At 44.5% G+C, this 17662-nt stretch overlaps 1 protein-coding gene across 2 annotated transcripts in view; it reads right to left on the bottom strand.

Moving 5' to 3' along the window:
• Nucleotides 1–17662, bottom strand: part of ITGB2 (integrin subunit beta 2) — a 242965-nt gene that overhangs the window by 39524 nt on the left and 185779 nt on the right. For both annotated transcript variants that reach the window (XM_068245216.1, XM_068245215.1), the window contains 6 exons: nucleotides 16940–17110; nucleotides 12332–12573; nucleotides 10060–10215; nucleotides 9340–9435; nucleotides 7129–7218; nucleotides 3861–3995 (listed from right to left, as the gene is read on the bottom strand). In XM_068245216.1, the coding sequence (XP_068101317.1) occupies nucleotides 3861–3995; nucleotides 7129–7218; nucleotides 9340–9435; nucleotides 10060–10215; nucleotides 12332–12573; nucleotides 16940–17110 (890 nt within the window). The remainder of the gene's footprint in view (nucleotides 1–3860; nucleotides 3996–7128; nucleotides 7219–9339; nucleotides 9436–10059; nucleotides 10216–12331; nucleotides 12574–16939; nucleotides 17111–17662) is intronic.

Here is a 17662-nt window from a genome sequence, read left to right as displayed (position 1 = left end):
GATATAGATTGTTTTGTTGTGATATATAGTAATAAAGTTATAGGCAAATGAATGGAAGGAGCGCTGAAAGGTGAAATTTGCTCTGATACAGAAGGGGAAAAACCCCTAAGTAATGAAGTGGTTTAAGAGGACCTGAAATCTTGCACAGGACAGAAGGAAAACAGAGAAATGCACTCTGTATGTATTTAGAGAGTTTAGCCTGTCCTCCTCATCTGTGTCTGATCACAAGTTTAATTTGATCCCTCAGCTGTGTCAGATAAGCTCATTTGAAAGCACAGGATGTTAACAATATGTCTGCTTCCATGACAGCTGGAAGTAAACAAACTGCAGATTTATTGCAGGATTTGTAGGATCAGTTGTAACAAAGACATTTTTTTAAAGGTTGCTGTTGCAGAGAAGCAGTTCTGAGTTCACAAATAAATGTGGCAGCCTCCATATCACTCTCACCTCGGGTTCACTTTAACTTGTGATTGAAAGCTTTATTTACTTGAATGAAGAATTAGAAGTGGGGAATGGGTGTTCATTAAAGAAAAGGCATTAGCCACATGGGCCCATATGCAATCAACTTTTTCACCCGAATTTTCTCCTAGGAGTTAATTTTCATATTCTCTTTACCCTCCCTGGAGGCTAATTTTTTTCTGGATTTATGGGTCTAAAAGCAGTAAAAAAAATGTCAAGAATTTTAGGCCTCTAATTCTTAAGTCATAACTCATCAAAATAGGTCAGAATAAAGGTAGACATCCCGCGTATAATAAAAGACTAGAACACAAAATTGTTGAAATAATTTAATTTATGAATAAACTTAAAAAATAGTTAAACTGTACAAATAAGGCACTAAAAATTCAGGAATCCACCTGGAGTCCTGGACCCTGTTGGTGGTGGCGGAGAAGGCAGTCAAGCAGCCAGCAGGCAGAGATGCTGTGTGGGGACTGGGGACCGACTTAGTCTTGAGGCAGGCAGTCACACGGTGTGCAGGCAGAGATGCTGTGTGTGGGGACTGACTTAGTCTTCGGCCAGGCCTGACCGTGCTTTGCAGACCAGGCATCCATGGTCAGATGGACCCTTGACCCAATGCTGTGTGCCAGAGATGACACCACTTGCCTTTCAACATCATGGTACAGTTTGGGTATCGCCTTTTTTGAGAAACAATTGCGGCCTGGTATCTTCCACTGCGGTGTGTGGCTTTGCTTTTGTGTGTTGCTTTTCCTCAGGTGGTTATCCCATTGCAGTTTGTGCTTTATCATCGTGTGCCTACGTAAGGAAGTCGTCCCTATGGGGGTCTTGATCTTTCCACGGCTCAATTTTCGGTGGCAGAGAGTACAGATGGCATTGCTCTCATCTGAGGCAGACACACAAAAAAATTTCCACACCGCTGAGCACTAGGATGATGGCACTTTGGTGGCTGCCGACTGAGTGTTAAGTGGGGTGCCAGAATCAGAGCAGGAGGAGGAAGATATGTCACGGTTCCGTGCGGAAGCTGAGGAAGATGAGGTGTTCTGTGTTAAATAGTCAACTACGTCCTGACAATCTTGGGGGTTGATGGCACCTGCCTTCTGAACACTGTACTTTGGTCCAGGGCTGCACGAAATCACAGCAGCACGACCTTGAACAGACCTGCCGGGTGGCCTGCCTCTGCCTGCTTTGTCCGTATTGGGGGGGATGAAGCGAAAGGTAAGCACTGACTTGACTAATACAATGTGCAGTCACATAGGTGCAGTGAAAGGTATACACTGACTGCTGGTATAACAATGTGCAGTCACACAGGTGCAGTGAAAAGGTATGCAGTGACTGCTGGCATGGTATAACAATGTGCAGTTACACAGGTGCAGTGAAAGGTATGCAGTGACTGCTGGTATGGTATAACAATGTGCAATCACACAGGTGCAGTGAAAGGTATGCAGTGACTGCTGGTATGGTATAACAATGTGCAATCACACAGGTGCAGTGAAAAGGTATGCAATGACTGCTGGTATGGTATAACAATGTGCAATCACACAGGTGCAGTGAAAAGGTATGCAATGACTAGTATTACAATACAATGTGCAGCTGTCACACACACAGGTGCAGTTAACAGGTATGCACGGACTGGTATATAAAACAGCGTGCTGTCACACAGGTGCAGTGAAAGGTATGCACGGACTGGTATTACAATACAATGTGCAGCTGTCACACACACAGGTGCAGTGAAAAGTTAGGCACTAAATGTGCTGGGCCTGGCACAGTATAGCAATTAGCAAAGGCCAGCTGCGACAGACAGGGCTGTATATGCAAGTGTCAGTGGGCCACACAAAAAAAAAAACACATCACAAGAACATTAGCTCTCAAAAGAGCTGTTTTGGGGTGCTTTTTAGCAATAAATATAAGCAAGGAGCAAGCTAACAAGCCTAACAAGAGCCTAACTAAGCTTTCCCTATCTCTGCAGCAACCTCTCTCCCTTCTCTCACTAACACAGCAGCACACAGAGTGAGAAAATGGCTAACGCTGCTGCCTTTTATAAAGGGTGGGAGGCTCCAGGAGGGAGTGCAACCTGATTGGCTGCCATGTGTCTGCTGACTGTGATGTAGAGGGTCAAAGTTTAGGCCAATGATGTAGTATAGGGGGCGGGTTGAACTCGCATAAAGTTCACGTTCGATGACGAACGCAAACCAGCGATGTTCATGCGAATAAGTTTGCGTGCGAACCGTTTGGGCCATCACTACTCTGCATACGCGGGCCCCACTGTATCACGCGTGGTGAAATACAACTACATTAGCTGCAGGGTGGGTTCTGAGCTTTTTGCACCCGATTTCCCCCTCCCCTTCTCACTCACACACACTCAAGTGCCCCACTCCCAGCAGTACTAACTGCATTTATGTAATGTATGCTGTGCAAGTAGCGCAACCCATGTTATATAACCAAAAAACGTTTTGCCTGCATACCATGTGTTAAACAAATAGTGTAACACAAGGTGCATGGGCAACGCATTGTGTTCATAACATGGGTTGCGCTACTTGAGCAATGCACATTTTATAGATAGTATAAATACTGTTAAACTGCTGTGCGCTGTAAGCACATACGGTAGCAAATTTTCCGGCGTTTTGTAAACAACCTAATGTGCCCAGATGAAAAATCAACCCATAAGGCATCTTTCACAAATGGGGGTAAATGTAAATCCTTCACCTCTATGCTATTACCGTGCACCTGCCACCCCAATGTGAGCAGGCACCTTGTGCACTGCCGGGTGAGAGCAGTCATTGGTTGGTGGCGATGGAAGTGCGCACACATAGAACGCACCCGCGCCAACCATCCAGAGCAAGCCAGCCATTGGTCTAACAGTTGAACGGGGCCTGGTGCACAGACACTATTAGATCACGACCAAACACCCCCCACCTTGGCGTTTTTTAACTGCATATCACCATTGAGCCAAACCATCTGTGAACAAGCACCGCCTTGTGTGAAACTATTGTCAGAGGAGGGGTTCTTTGTGTGTGGTGACATCGAGATGGGTGAAGTACCATGATGTTTTTATCCATGTGCAATGCTGTTATCTAAGTTTTACACACCTAAGTGCAAGTAAATGGCAAGTGGTTTCTGAATATAATGGTGCCCACATTTCTGTATTGTTACAATTGTGATTGTCTCATACTACTGTGGATGCACAGTTGCAGAATAACAAACATTGATTGTGTGGATTATATCCCTGAGATTGTGAAGTACCGTATGTGCAGGGAAGCTTTTCTATTTATTCTCAATAAGCAAAAACATTGTGCAAAATAATTGTTATGGATGAATTTTTCAGCATAGTAATGGAAGGGAAGGACATTGTCCTAGACTAGAGAGAAAAAATGATAAATCTGACCCTGGTAATGATGTTTGCTTACCTCCTCATTAATCTTCACATCACTGCAAGTTCCTTTCGGCTGGTTTAGTTTACCCTTGGTGCAGTTAGAATCATACAGAATTTCCAGGAAGTCTGGTGAAACACCATGATCCAGAATAACCTCAGAGGACAAATCCTGCAGGAAAATTGAAGAGGTGTTAAAAAAAAACAATTCTAACATTTTAATCAAGTGTACTATGTCTATATTATCTTTGTCTAGAGAAGCTGGTCCTACTGATGCTGCTATAAATAGTAGACACCCCCTTGTTTGCTGGATGTTTTTTTATGTTTTACCAAAAATTAAAGTGACTATGGAATGATAAATGTTCATTATTTCTCCCCTGGTGGCCCAGTGGTAAAGTACATCTTCCCCCGCCCCCCTATACTGAGTCATCTCTCCTCTGCCTGTGCATTCACACCCTCTACCCTGAACAGTATATTATACTCTTGCTCTAAACTCAGCTCTTCTAAAATTTATTATTTTCAATACTTTAGCCAGGGATCAAAGTACAGCCCCAATAGGACTATAAAGGGATCCCTAATCAATATGCACAATATTTAATGTTACTATACAAAAGAAAAACAACAGCTAGCTCTTCCCCTACATAATTAGCTAGTGTTTCCTCCACAAAATTAGCCGACTCTTCTTCCTGCGGTACAGACTAACCAGCAGGCTCATGGTGAACCAGAACTCGTTGGGGTGTGTAATGGTCCTAAAAGCCACCTTACTAAAATGCTATGGAAAGCAAAAGTTTGCTTTCTTAAAACAAAAAGTATTTGCGATAATTCAGGATGGAGTTAGCTCTATGTCTCCCAGTGCATCACTACTGAATATATGCAAATTAACAATTGTCATCCTTAGAAGCTAAACACACCTCCAGATCCGCTGGAATGCAATGATGTGTTAATTGCACAGAGCAACAATAATCCAACATGCATACAGACTGATTCAGACTGGTTGGTCTTCATCAGTGCATTGCATGGATTAATGTGGCTCTATGCAGTGCAAGTGTGGGTATCAAACAGTGCCATAAAGGCACTTTATTGTATTCCTGCAGAATTCACTGTGTTGCATTGCTGAATCAGCAACCCATTATATACTGTAAGTGTGAATCAGCCCTAAGGCCCGGTTCACATTAGCGTTAAAAAACAGACCGTAAGCAGAACAGATACTGTACAAACGGATGGGATGCGTATGGATCCAATGTTAACCTATGAAACCATTCACATGCGTCCGTTCGTACAGATCCATTGCGTACGTTCCGCTTAACGGACCGCAACTTTGCTGAGCCCAGCGGACCAGAAACGGAAGATGAAGTCCTGCATTGGGCGCAATGAGAGAACGGAATGTTTCTTCACACTAGTGAAGAAACGGACCATTAGGGAGCAAAATCCACTGGGGGTGGGTGTCTAGGGGGACGTGAGGCCGTACCTGAGCGGGTGTGTGAGGGAGGGAGGGTGCAGCACCCGGGCAGGCAGGCGAGGGAGGGTTAAAATGTACCCAGGCTTCCCTCTTCATTTGCTGCCAGGCAGTCTCTTCCAGGCTTCAGTCTTCTTCCGCCTCAATTGCGTCCCACTCCCACCTTGCGTCATGTGACTACCAGCTTCCTCCTTCAACCCGGAAGGAGGAAGCTGGCAATCACATGATGGGAGGTGGGACGCAGTTGAAGCGGAAGAAGACTGGAGCCTGGAAGAAACCGCCCGGCAGCAAATGAAGAGTAAAGCCTGGATACGTTTTAACCCTCCCTCACCCGCCCGGCTGTGGCAACGGAGTGAAAACGGATCTGATCGACCAGTGATCAGATCCGTTTTCACTGATCTGTTTGCCAATGTGAACCAAGCCTTACGGATGCGGTGAAGTGGAAACCGGATTCATTTTACCGGATCCGTTTGGCTTAATTGCCCAATGTAAGCCAGGCCTGTTTCTCCCACAAAATTTTCCAGAGTTTCCTCCACAAAAGGATACTAAATTGCACAGTGTCCCATCCCCTCCATCCCTTCACACTCACTAAAAATGGTCAGTGCTCCTCCTTAACCCCCAAATCTAATTTCTAATGCGGAGGGGGCCTGAACTTTTCTACCCTAACCTAACCCCCTTCAGGGCCCCCTCCAGAAGCCATACTGCCCCTCTCCTCCCTTCCACAACAGACCAGGGCAGCGTGTGATATGTCATCTGATTCCAGCATGGGAGTCCTCTCTTCTATGTATGAACCTAAAGCTCTCTGATCATTCTGGTCTACCCAGGGCCGGTTCTCTCATGAAGCAAGGCGAAACATTTGCATCAGGCACAGAGATTACAGGGGCAGCATGTTTGTACTGTGTTTACATTAACAGCATGCAGTCAGACTAGGAGGAGAAGCAAGAGTGAGGTGAAGAGGTCATCATTGGGTAAAAGCAGCTTGTTGTGCTGTGTGAGAAGTCTGACTGTGAGTGAGGAGGGGGGATGCAGGAGAGCAGCAGTGTTTCATTTGACTTACACAGCAGAAGGAAGGAGGTGGCACTGCTGTCCTAGCTGAGGAAGAATGGAGTGGCTGAGGGTGAGTAGTTTATTTGTCACAGACTCACAGCCAGCCAGTGTGCTATTGGGTTGAGCTGCAGCATGTCATGTGAGAACATTAAATGAAGCAGAGTAAATTGGCCAGTGCTGTGTGGTCATTCCAAATCTGGAGGGGGGCGCTTTCTCACTTGATTGCCTCAGGCAGCAAAAAGTCTCGAACCAGCCCTGGCTCTACCTCCATCTATGCCTCGGTCTTCCTTCATGTCACATGAGTTCACCCATCATGCAGAAAAGTCTGAAGCACAGACAAACCGAGAGCTACAGGAATGGTGGGCTGTAGGAGAGTGCAGAGAAGAAAAGACTTCCATGCTGGAATCAGGTGAGATCTCATAGACTCTGCGCCCATCTGCTGTGGAAGAGATGAAGAGTGGCAAAGTGGCAAGTTCTGGGGGATGGGTTCCAGAAAGGGGAGAGAGGATTAATGTTATCACACCATGTGGGCTGCCACTGGTGGAATCCCTGCTCATGGTTACAACGGGTGCCTTCAGACATGGTGCTACTGCTGTGCTTTGGTACTTCCCAAAAGGTTTTGCAAACTAAACAACTAATTATGCTCATAGTAAACGACTGTATCTAACAGAATGTTTTAACAGTGATAGCTTATACTACATGTTAAACTTACGTTTGTCAAATTGTAAGCAGACCAGATTGGTAAAAGCAATTGTTGTAAAATCTCCATATTTTCCCCTATAAATGGAACTAGGCCACTTACCTGATAAGCCTTTTCTATCAACGCGACAACATTGTTTGAATCATGAGATAGTGTGCCAACAACAGATTTTGGAATTAAGTCACTGAGATCCTATAACAAAAGGAACAGGTGGATATTAAAGGGTTAAAGAAAGAGAAAAATTATCTATAATGTACTCAAATTACGTAAACATGACGAGGGAAGATCATTTCAGACAACTTTAAGAAGTGGCATAGAAACTGCCATAGCATTCGTAGTGACTGCTAAGGGGCCCACAGTCCAACTATAGGGTTTTCCGCAAGCCAGGGTCACTTCTCACATGTCCCACCCCAGATTATTTCCACCAGCATCTTTCGTTACCTTATCCAATAGGCTGCTTCCCACCACTCCTTCATAGTACAGCTCAGCTTTGACAGATCTCACCTTTCCAAGCTCCATGATGTTCAGTGTGCAGCAGGAGTTGTACAGCTGTATCTGCAGGATGTGGGGCCTGCGAAGGTGAGCACTCTCACTGGTGGATTTTGGAGAGCAGGAGTGGTAGGCAGTGAGCTACTAGAATGGTACAATTATAAACTGCCACCCAATGTGGCAAAATATTGATTGCTCTCTGCAAGGGTATTGTTTCCTACCACACACTGCACATTGATTTCCAATAGATTACAGCAGGGAATCGAGGAAACTGCAGCTGTAATGAAACGCGGAAAAGCCGCGGCCTCTCAAGGTGAGGCGGTTGTTTCCGCGTCCAGCAGGACGCCACAACGCGGAAAAAACGCTGCATGCCGCTCAGGCAGAGCGGCGGAATCCGCATTGGGAACGGCGGAATCTGCATTGGGAACGGCGGAATCCGCATCGGTAACGGCGGAATCCGCATTGGAGGCGGCTCCCGCACTTGGTTCACTAGATACATTGCAAAACAGTACTGGTGTGGCTGGGACTGATAGTCCACCAAGATTCAGACTTACACGCGCGCGAGCACAGAGGCTGAGTTTAAATAACAGCCAGAAGTGAGTCAGCTGACCAGGCTGGTCAGCTGACATTTTCCACAACTTTCATTGGTCCAGCAATTAGGGAGGTCCTGGAAAGGTCCTTGAGTATATATACTGCTGGCTGTTCACTTGCTCTTTGTCTGGCGTTGCAATGTACTTAGGCTCCGCCTTTGCCTACTGTATCTGTACTTTATCTGTCCGTGTGTTACGACCTGGCTTGTCCGACCTCGAGAACCGACCTCACTAGTGGAGGCGGTTCCCCGTCCTGTTAGTGACACTTCCTCCTGAGTGTCACTCTCGGACTTTCCTTCCTACTGTCAGTCTGACTCCTCCCGTCTTGGAGAGCTCAGGTCTGCGGAAGGAATCTGTACAGTACTCCTTGCTGCACTGAGGCCTAGGCCTCCAAGTGTTACTGTTACACCAAACACTACACTCTACTCAGGTGAACAGAGGTTAGTTAGTATATCGGATTATCGGTGATACTGCAGATCACGTTTAATCTGGTATACATCTGTATTTCCTGTGATACTGCAGATCACTGGTAATCAGACCCTCTCTGTGCTTCACCGATCGTTACAGCAGCATTGCACTGTTCAATGTAGTGCAATGCCAGGGGCTGTTTTATTTTGCCTCGCGTTTGTCAAGATATTCATGCTTCTGTGATTACGGTTGTAAAATTGCATCTGAATATTTACTATATTTGTGACAATATCATCTATACTGTTCGGTTCTAACTCTACCAGAAGTTCCAAAGCATGTTTGCCACATTCCTGAAAATGTTGTTCCCACCTCTGAGGATCCGTTCGACCTGGGAGCAGCTAGCCATTCAAGTAAAGGAAGTGCTGCTCCCCTTCCTTCACTTTAATGGCTAGCTACTTCCAGGTCAAATGGACGTTTGCATAGAAGTTAGGGTCCTTCCAATAGGATGACTCCACTGTGGTGGAAGGGTATGAACATTTTTACATGCAAACTGTTTTGGAAGCTAACATCCTCCGTTAGTGTAAATTGTAGCACCTGTTTCAGATGCAATTGGGAGCATTTATGCCTTTAACAGGCTCTGCACACCTTCTTCCTGTTAAGTCATTCAGATGCAGCCTGGTTTCGGATGGTCTGCCATTTCTACCTACTGTGTACAAAAGGGAGAACATTATGCTGATCTGAAAGTCTTCCATCCATTATGGGGCACATGTCTGTAAACCTACGTGATCTGGAAGGTTCCATCCCAGAAGATTCCAGATTTTCTTACCTTATATGTTTTAAACACAGATGAAGTGACTGCAAACACAACCTGTATGTTGTTCTTCGAGAGCATCTGTGCCAGTTGCCCGACTGAAGGATAATCCTGTTTAAAAGCGAAAAAAATCTAGTTTAAAATAGACTATTCTAACACTTCAGAGCTGTGTTATTACAAAATACTGTATACCACGCCATGGAAGATGGCATTCACATGGAAGCCCCAAAACACACACACACACACACACACACACACACACACACACACACACACACACACACACACACACACACACACACACACACACACACACACACACACACACACACACACACACACACACACCATGCTGTCCACAGCTGAGAAAAGTAGGAGCTCTTTGGACAACCCTTCCCCAGTTGGGTTTGTGACAAGCACATGCCAATACCATCTTACTATGCCACAGTTGCCATACAGGTCTCATCCACTAGAGGCTTCTGTAGGCGAATCCACTGTGAGCAAAGTAAATGCAATATTTTAAGGCCCTTATATTTTTCTCACTTTATGTGTATAATACCTTATTGCTATACTTTGGCTGTTTTTTTAAGACTACAGAGTATTAGACTTTTTTAAGACTACAGAGCCAGCAGTTACAATCAGGAAAAGTAATATCTTCAGCAGGAACTCTTCTATCTAGTCAGTAGTGAAAGATCATCAAAGTATATTAAAAATTAATTGGGGAAATAAACTTACAAACTCAGCATTCCTCTTATATACATTGTCATCCAAGTGACATTCTCCATCATTTGGTGTAAGAATAGCAGCAAGTTTTCCATCTCCAGCAATATGAAATCCATCATCAGTGGCATACACCAAAAGCCTTGTGTTGTTCCTCCACCCAATCTTGTCCTATGAAAAGGGAATATCAACTTAAAGTGAACCAAGCATCATTTTAGCACCTAGGGCATCTCAATGGCACATTAAAATGCATACTATCAATGTTGCTCATTACTTCATTACTAAAAAAAATCCACTCTACCTCTCCTTTTTACATTAAAATGTTTGGTAGAGGCTTTTACTGCTCTACTTCCATTGCCTGATATTTAGAGAAAGAGCAGAAAGATAAGGATTTCTGTAATTAGCAGTGGCAATTAGCAAACAAATGCTTTCATCAGCAGGGGGTACAGAGATACAGTAGGACACTGTACTTCAAACATTTCAGAGAGTCACACTTGATTATATTCACATCTTTCCCTGGATAAAAAAGGGAGGGGTGCAGCTCCTACAGCTATTAGAAATCAGGGCAAACTGCAGAAAAAAACTGAGGTTTCTATAGTGACAACTTTTTGATTATCTCAACTATCAAAATTTTGTTGTGATGAGGATCAGATCGCAGTAATGAGATCATTGAATCAACCAACCCCATTGAAGGCTGATCCCTAACTTACTTTTTGGGATTTTTAACACTTACAGTAAGAATAAAAAATAAAAAGAAACACTAGCTAGTTATATGTAGGATGGAGAATGCATGACATGTGACTACACTTCAGGTACCTTATATAAGATTACTCTTCTAAACATTACATGCAAGTTGTGTAAATACTGTATAATACTGTATGTTTTATCAAATAGTGAATAGCTGTTTTAGACGTATTTGTTTGTTACAACACTTTACTATTGGTTGATATGCAAATAAAAAAATCTTTCAATGGAACTATCCAATCATTTTTAGTACAGTATCAAAAATGAAAATGAAGTTAAAAAAAAAAACAGAAAAAGAAAAAAAACATTTACCGGTAACCAGAATATATGATAAAAGATCATGTTCTAAGTACTTCTATATACATATGAAATTGTAGATGACTAGCTTCGCAGTGGTCAGTTGCATAATGCACGAGGTAAAATGTGTGTGAAATGCAATGGAGACTGGACATAGACATTAATTCAAAGCCTGCATGCAGCGAGCTAGAATAACGCAATCCGTTATAATGCAGTACTGTGAACAGCCCCATAGGGTTGTATGTGCAGTGAGTGGTCATGCAGAATTATTCTACAATGCAACTGAGCACTGTGAACCTAACCCTTAGGCCCCCTGCACACTGCAAATCCGATTTGCGATTCCGATTTTCCCTGGATGCTATCAGAAGAAAAACACAGAAAAAACACAGCATGCAGTACCAATTAGACATCATATCGGAATCGCATGTGAAAATCGATTAAAAAATCGCAAATCGGAATGGCATGTAGTGTGCAAGAGGCCTTAGGCTGGTTTTACACTGCACCAAATGAAAAACTGATCCTGTAAGGCTTTGTTCACATCTAAAATTGCAATCGCTGAGGCCAGCATTTTGTGATTTTGTGAGTGATTTTTTTAACTCCTCCCGTCACTTACCTGCGTGGTACGATTTTATTCTGAAGCGCTTTTCTAAGCACTTTTGCAGAGCGATTTGTTTGTTTACTTCCTGACGCAACTCTTTGACCGAGAAAATAATAAATAAAATGTCATTATTCTTAAAAGCGTTGGGGAAATCGCTATACAAAGCGCTTTTTCAAGCGTTTTGTGATTTCCCTATACCTTGCATTGAGGCAAATCAGCCCAAAAATGGTACAGGCAGCGTTTTGGTGAGCGTATCGGAATCGAACCGCTCATGTGTGAACACTCTCATAGGGAATCATTGCACAATCGCTTTTAGGGTGATTTTGAAAATCGCTGGAGCTTAAAAAAAGGCGAAAACGCCCTTAGTGTGAACAAGCCCTAAAAACTGATTTGTTTACTGTTTTAACAGATCAGTTTCTTACAGTGGCATCAGTTTTTCACCCAGTTCTGATCATTTCATTTTTGCGTCGCCATGGTGCCTGGTATCTGTCACTGTCAGGTTATTCCTTCTTCTTTGCCCTTCAGGTACAGATTCCCTTTAATCTACAAATATTCATGGTCGCGTTTTTGCCATGGAAATACAATTATAGTTTAACTTTTTTGCATTTGCCTGCAGGAACCTTTACAGTGAAAACAGGTTTTACTTACCCCACATACTGCCACCTGCATCATAGCATCCAGACCTCCCTCTGGTGAGTCCAGGTTTCCAGAGATATACTGATTCCCAACGTGTTCTTTAAAACTTTCTCCATTTCCAGTAAGATTGAGGACATGTTTGAAGGCAAAGGGAGGCTGGCAGGATATAGTTTTATCTGGGCATGGATTCTTCAGTTGTTCTGGATGTGTGCTTACAAATGGCAATACTGTTTTATCCACAAAGGAGCCAAAACCTGAGCAGGAAAAGTAAAATATATGCAGTGAATGATACACCATATTTAATGTGGAACTCTGGGGCTGGGCATACCTTTTTTTTCTCAATCAACGCACCTATGCTAATTATTCTACACTTTTGCAATCAGTTTAAAAAATATTAAATAAATTCATCTTTGTGTCTTTGTGTTGAAAAAGCAGTCACGTGATTGATTTCCTCTAAAATTGTAGTGTCTAGCAGTGGCCCTAGGCATAACCCCTTTCCAAAATCAATTGGAACATTTTCCCCTAGGTACTAATATTATTATTTAGCATTTATATAGAGCCGACATCCTCCGCAGAGCTGCACAGAGTATACTGTCTTGTCACATAACTGTCCCTTAGAGGGGCTCACAATCTATTCCATACCATAGTCATGTGTCTATATTGTGTAGTGTATGTATCATAGTCTAGGGCCAATTTTAGGGGGAAGCCAATTAACTTATCTGTATGTTTTATGGACATGGGAGGAAACCGGAGTGCTCAGAAGAAACCCACGCAGACACGGGGAGACCATACAAACTCCGTGCAGATAGTGCCCTGGCTGAGATTAGAATCGGACACAGTGCTGCAAGGCAAGAGCGCTACACCACCATGCTGCTGAATATCAGAAGGAGTCTACTGCAAGGAAGCAGCTAATATGTTCCGTTTGACAACAGTTCAATGATACATGTTAGAATGTTCATGTTTCAGAAGAACTGGAATCCAAACACCCCAACTGTAGTGAAAATGTCCAGTACTACCTTTTGTAATATGAGCCTCAACTTGTATTAGTTCAGCAAATATTGTTAATCCTGAATTTTTGAATTTTTTTGCTTTTCAAAAAAACAATGCTTCAACACTAGGAGTGGGCAAAAAGGTTATTTTCTTAGTAGTTGAGTGAAGCACAGAAAGTTAAAAGGAGAAATAAAATTTATAGTAGACACCAAATATAAGAGGTTCACATTCCCTTTTGTTTTATTTATGTAAAGTTATTTCTTAAAAATCTGCATAAGCAGAAGACAATGGTGGGTTGGAGTAAGGCTATGCCAGGAATTGGCTAGGAGCCTAGGAGGTATTGGGTTTGGTACAAGCATGATTTAAGTATTAAAATGATTCATATACAATGTAGTAAAAAGAAATACTGAGGCATCAATAACAATAACAGCACCACTAGCTAGCAGGTCTGCTCTTAGTTTTGAAAATATATGCTCTGTCTATTACACACAAAGAGACTCAGTTGTATGCAACAGCTAATCAACAGAATCTGCTTTGAAGTGTGTGGACGGTATCTGTGTGATCCAAGCCTGGTTCATTTTAATAAAGGTCAACTCTTAAACATGTGGGTACATCTGTCTTCCTTATTTCTGAAAAGACACTTGCTTCAGGGCAGGCTAGCAGCTCTCAGGGGTGCCTCTAGTCATTTTGTCACTCCAGGCGAGAAAACCTGTGGCGCCCCCCCCCAAGCCCTTCCCCCCCAGGAAAATAATCATAATGCAGCATCGTTTCACCAGAAAATAATCATAATGCGGCAGTGTTTCATCAGAAAATAATAGTAATTATCGTAATTCACCAGAAAATAATCGTAATGTGGCAGTGTTTCACCAGAAAATACACTTATTGCAGCAGCAGTTCACCAGAAAATATTCGTAAGGTGGCAGCGTTTCACCAGAAAATACACTTATTGCAGCAGCATTTCACCAGAAATTAATCATAGGGCAGCAGCGTTTCACCAGAAAATAATCGTAATGGGGCAGCGTTGTCAGAAAATAATCGTAATGTGGAAGCGTTTCACCAGAAAATACACGTAATCCGAGCAGAGGGAAAGAGTAGAGAGGGAGAGGCAGCATAAGATGTAAGAGGGGGGTAGAGGAACAGAGAGGGGGAGGGATAGACAGCATAAGATGGAAGAGGGTGCAGAGAAACAGAGGGGAGAGGGAGAGACAGCATAAGATGGAAGAGAGTGGAGAGGAACAGAGAGGGGTAGAGACAGCATAAGATGGAAGAGGGGGCAGAGGAACTGATAGGGGAGAGGGAGAGACAGCACAGCAGTAAAGCACAGGTTTACAGCTTTACCAGCCTACAGCCTAACCAGCTTTCAAAGAAAACTCTAGTATCAAAAGAGCAGGGCACATTCTAGCAGTTATAACAGTATTGGGAGTCTGCACACAGGACAGGAAGTGTTCTTAGCAGCCTGCCTGCATACCTTCTCTTCTGCCTGTGCATGCAGCTTATCATCTCTGGAGTAGTGATGGGTCGTTCGCGAACGAGCCGGCTCTAAGTTTTGAAAGAGCCGATGCCTCTGCCGCCCCACAGAGCTCTGCTTTGCTCTGCAATAAAGGGCGCTGAGGCATGTTGGGAGATGTAGTCCTCCTCTTGCAGCTTGTAGGAGTGTATGGGGCGGAGCAGAGCAGTAGCAGGAGGGATTGCCCCAGTCAGAGAAGCAGTCTGGAATTGTCATGGAGACGGGGGTGGGGCTTTTACTCCGATTCTGAGTGGTGTTTAGTGATATTTAATGAAGAGCCGATTCAGAGCCGTAAGAGCCGGCTCTTTAATAGGAGCCGATTCAGAAGAGTCGATTCTCTGAAAAGAGCCGGAATTCCCATCACTACTCTGGAGCAGGAACTTCCCTTCTCCCGGGCTGTGTTGCTGTCTTGTGCGGGGGCGGGGCTCCAACACGGACACATCACATTCTTCTCTCTGTGACTGCATCTGTCGCCTGGCTGTCTCGCTCCAGTGTCTGTGTGCAGCCAGTGACACAGGTGGGGGGTCAGACTGTCGGGGGCATAAGCTGGCTGGCCGCTGGCTCCTGGTTTGACTGGCGTGGGTTAAAGGCTGGGCCACACGGGATAAACACTTTACCTGTGTGGCTACTGAGAAGAAGGGGCACGGCTTTAAAGAAGGAGCCTGGCAGAGAAGAGCAGTATTGATTGCTCTATTGGCTGGGAAGAAGTGGAGGTGGAAGCACTGCTGAGCACATGGTAGCGTGCCGAGCACCGGGGACTGAGTCGGGACGTAATATAATATTAAAAAAAAAAAAACATGGTCACAGTAGCAGCGGTGGGGGAATGCGCCTCACCACCTCATGGCGCCCCAGGCAACCGCCTATACTTGCCTGGTGGGTGAGACGCCCCTGGCAGCTCTAGTCTAGTCTCAGACACCCAGCAGTCCATGGGGACTTACTTCAGTTAGTAGTTTGTTGTTGGAGCTAATTTTCTCATTGACCATCATGGACTGCTTTGTGGGATTAGGGTTTTCCACTGTTGCCTGAAGTAGGCTTGCAACACATCCATTTGTCACTATCCATGTACTGCCATTTTCTGCCTGCTGGAGGCAGTGTTGATTGTGACTGCCCTGGACATCCATAGTTCCTCCTGTGGATCGAACACGCAGGAGATTTGGGCGCAGCGCAGGAGATTTGGGCGCAGCCGGCGCCACTATAGCAGGCATAGGGAGTAACTTCAGCGCCGTCAGAAGACAGAGCTGAAGTTACTTTTAAAACATAATTCGGCTTCCAGCAATTGCTGGAAGCCGAATTATTTCATTCCCCACTATCCATGGCGGCCTGGAGGGGGAATAGTATTTAATACGGCCGGGACTTGTGCGGCAGCATGATCAGCCATATACCGGCTGTGTCCTGCGCCCAAGTCTCCAGTGCCGTTATCTCTCGTACGCCTGTGGATGGCTCTATTAAATCTGAGTATTCCTGAATTTCTACTGTTCCACCAGCAGATGGCTCTAGTCTGTTTGGAGGCTGTTATACATAGGTAAATGTGGTTCTGTGCTGACCCTGTGGCCTAATCATGCAGCAGGTGTCGCTTTTCTATATAAGAACCCAGCAAGAGTGAGAGGGCGCCAGACCAGCAAGTAACACAAGATCGAGACTTGGAGCACCCTGGTGCTGTGTTTGATCATGTTGTACTTCACCGACTTGCACCGGCTGAACTAGTATCAGGAAGATGGGACAGAAGACAGGAAGACAAAATGCAGGACTCGGAGTGCGCTGGGATTAGTGTAGCCAGTATTAATGTGGCTGTGATTAGTGTAGCTGGAGCTGGTGGGGGTAGCAGGAGTTAGTGTAGCAGATGGCAGCAGGGGTTAGTGCAGGGTGGTAATAAGTGTAGCTAGTGGGACAGCAGGGGTTAGTGTAGCTTAAATAGACAGCACGGGGAGCAAAAGGTCCACAAGACACCCCTGCAACACGGACACACTAGGTTCAGTATATTTTTTCCCCTGATCTTTGTTTTCTAAGCCTAGATGTATCTTATGGTCAGGTTCGTCTTATGGTCAAAAAATACAGTATATATTTAAAAAAAAAACTGAGACACTAGAATCTATTCATGAAGCCAAGCCAGACACAGTTCTTACCTATGTGTGCAGACTTTGTGAATGAATTTAAGGCTGTAAGTAGTTTGTCTCCCAATCCCTTCACATTTTCAAGGTCATCATTCATGGAGAAAGATAGGTCCATAAGATAGTAGAGGTCCACAGGATACCCTTCTGCCCGTTTAAATTTTACTACAAACTCACCAGTTTGTCCTGATAAAATAAAGAGAATGTTGCCAGACAGAAATCTTTAGGTATTCAAACAATTATGTGTTAGAATAATACATGCAGTGCTTTTATGTGTTTAAAATACAGATTATTATGCATTTACACTGACATCATCCACAGCATTTTTCAGATTACAAAGCCGTGTCTCTCAGAGGGGCTAACAATGTAACCCCTACAAGGGCCGGATTTAGGCCTAGGCCGCCTAGGCCATGGTCTAGGGCACCACAGGAGGAAGGGCACCAGAGCAGCAGGCTAAACTGGTGCAGCAAATTCTGCAATGCAGGGAGATCAGGCGAGCGCCTGACCACGGTACTACGCCGCTAGCTGCCTGTGCAGCAGCCACCTTGCTCTCTGTGCATGTTTGCATTGTGGCCAGCGGCTATGGACTTGGGCAGCACTGGAGACGGAAAGGAAGAGGAAGCTTCTGCACTGGAGACGAGTGGAGAAATGAGTGACACAGATGACTGCTGCGGTGTGAAGGCAAGCTGGCTACCTATACTTAAAGGTGGGGGGGAGAAGGAGGGTTTAAGGGAGTCA

The sequence above is a fragment of the Hyperolius riggenbachi genome, chromosome 7 (assembly GCF_040937935.1).
Source record: "Hyperolius riggenbachi isolate aHypRig1 chromosome 7, aHypRig1.pri, whole genome shotgun sequence".
Classification (NCBI taxonomy): Eukaryota; Metazoa; Chordata; class Amphibia; order Anura; family Hyperoliidae; genus Hyperolius; species Hyperolius riggenbachi.
Note: the sequence above shows the minus strand (reverse complement) of the source record. Positions and strands in the feature narration are given on the sequence as shown.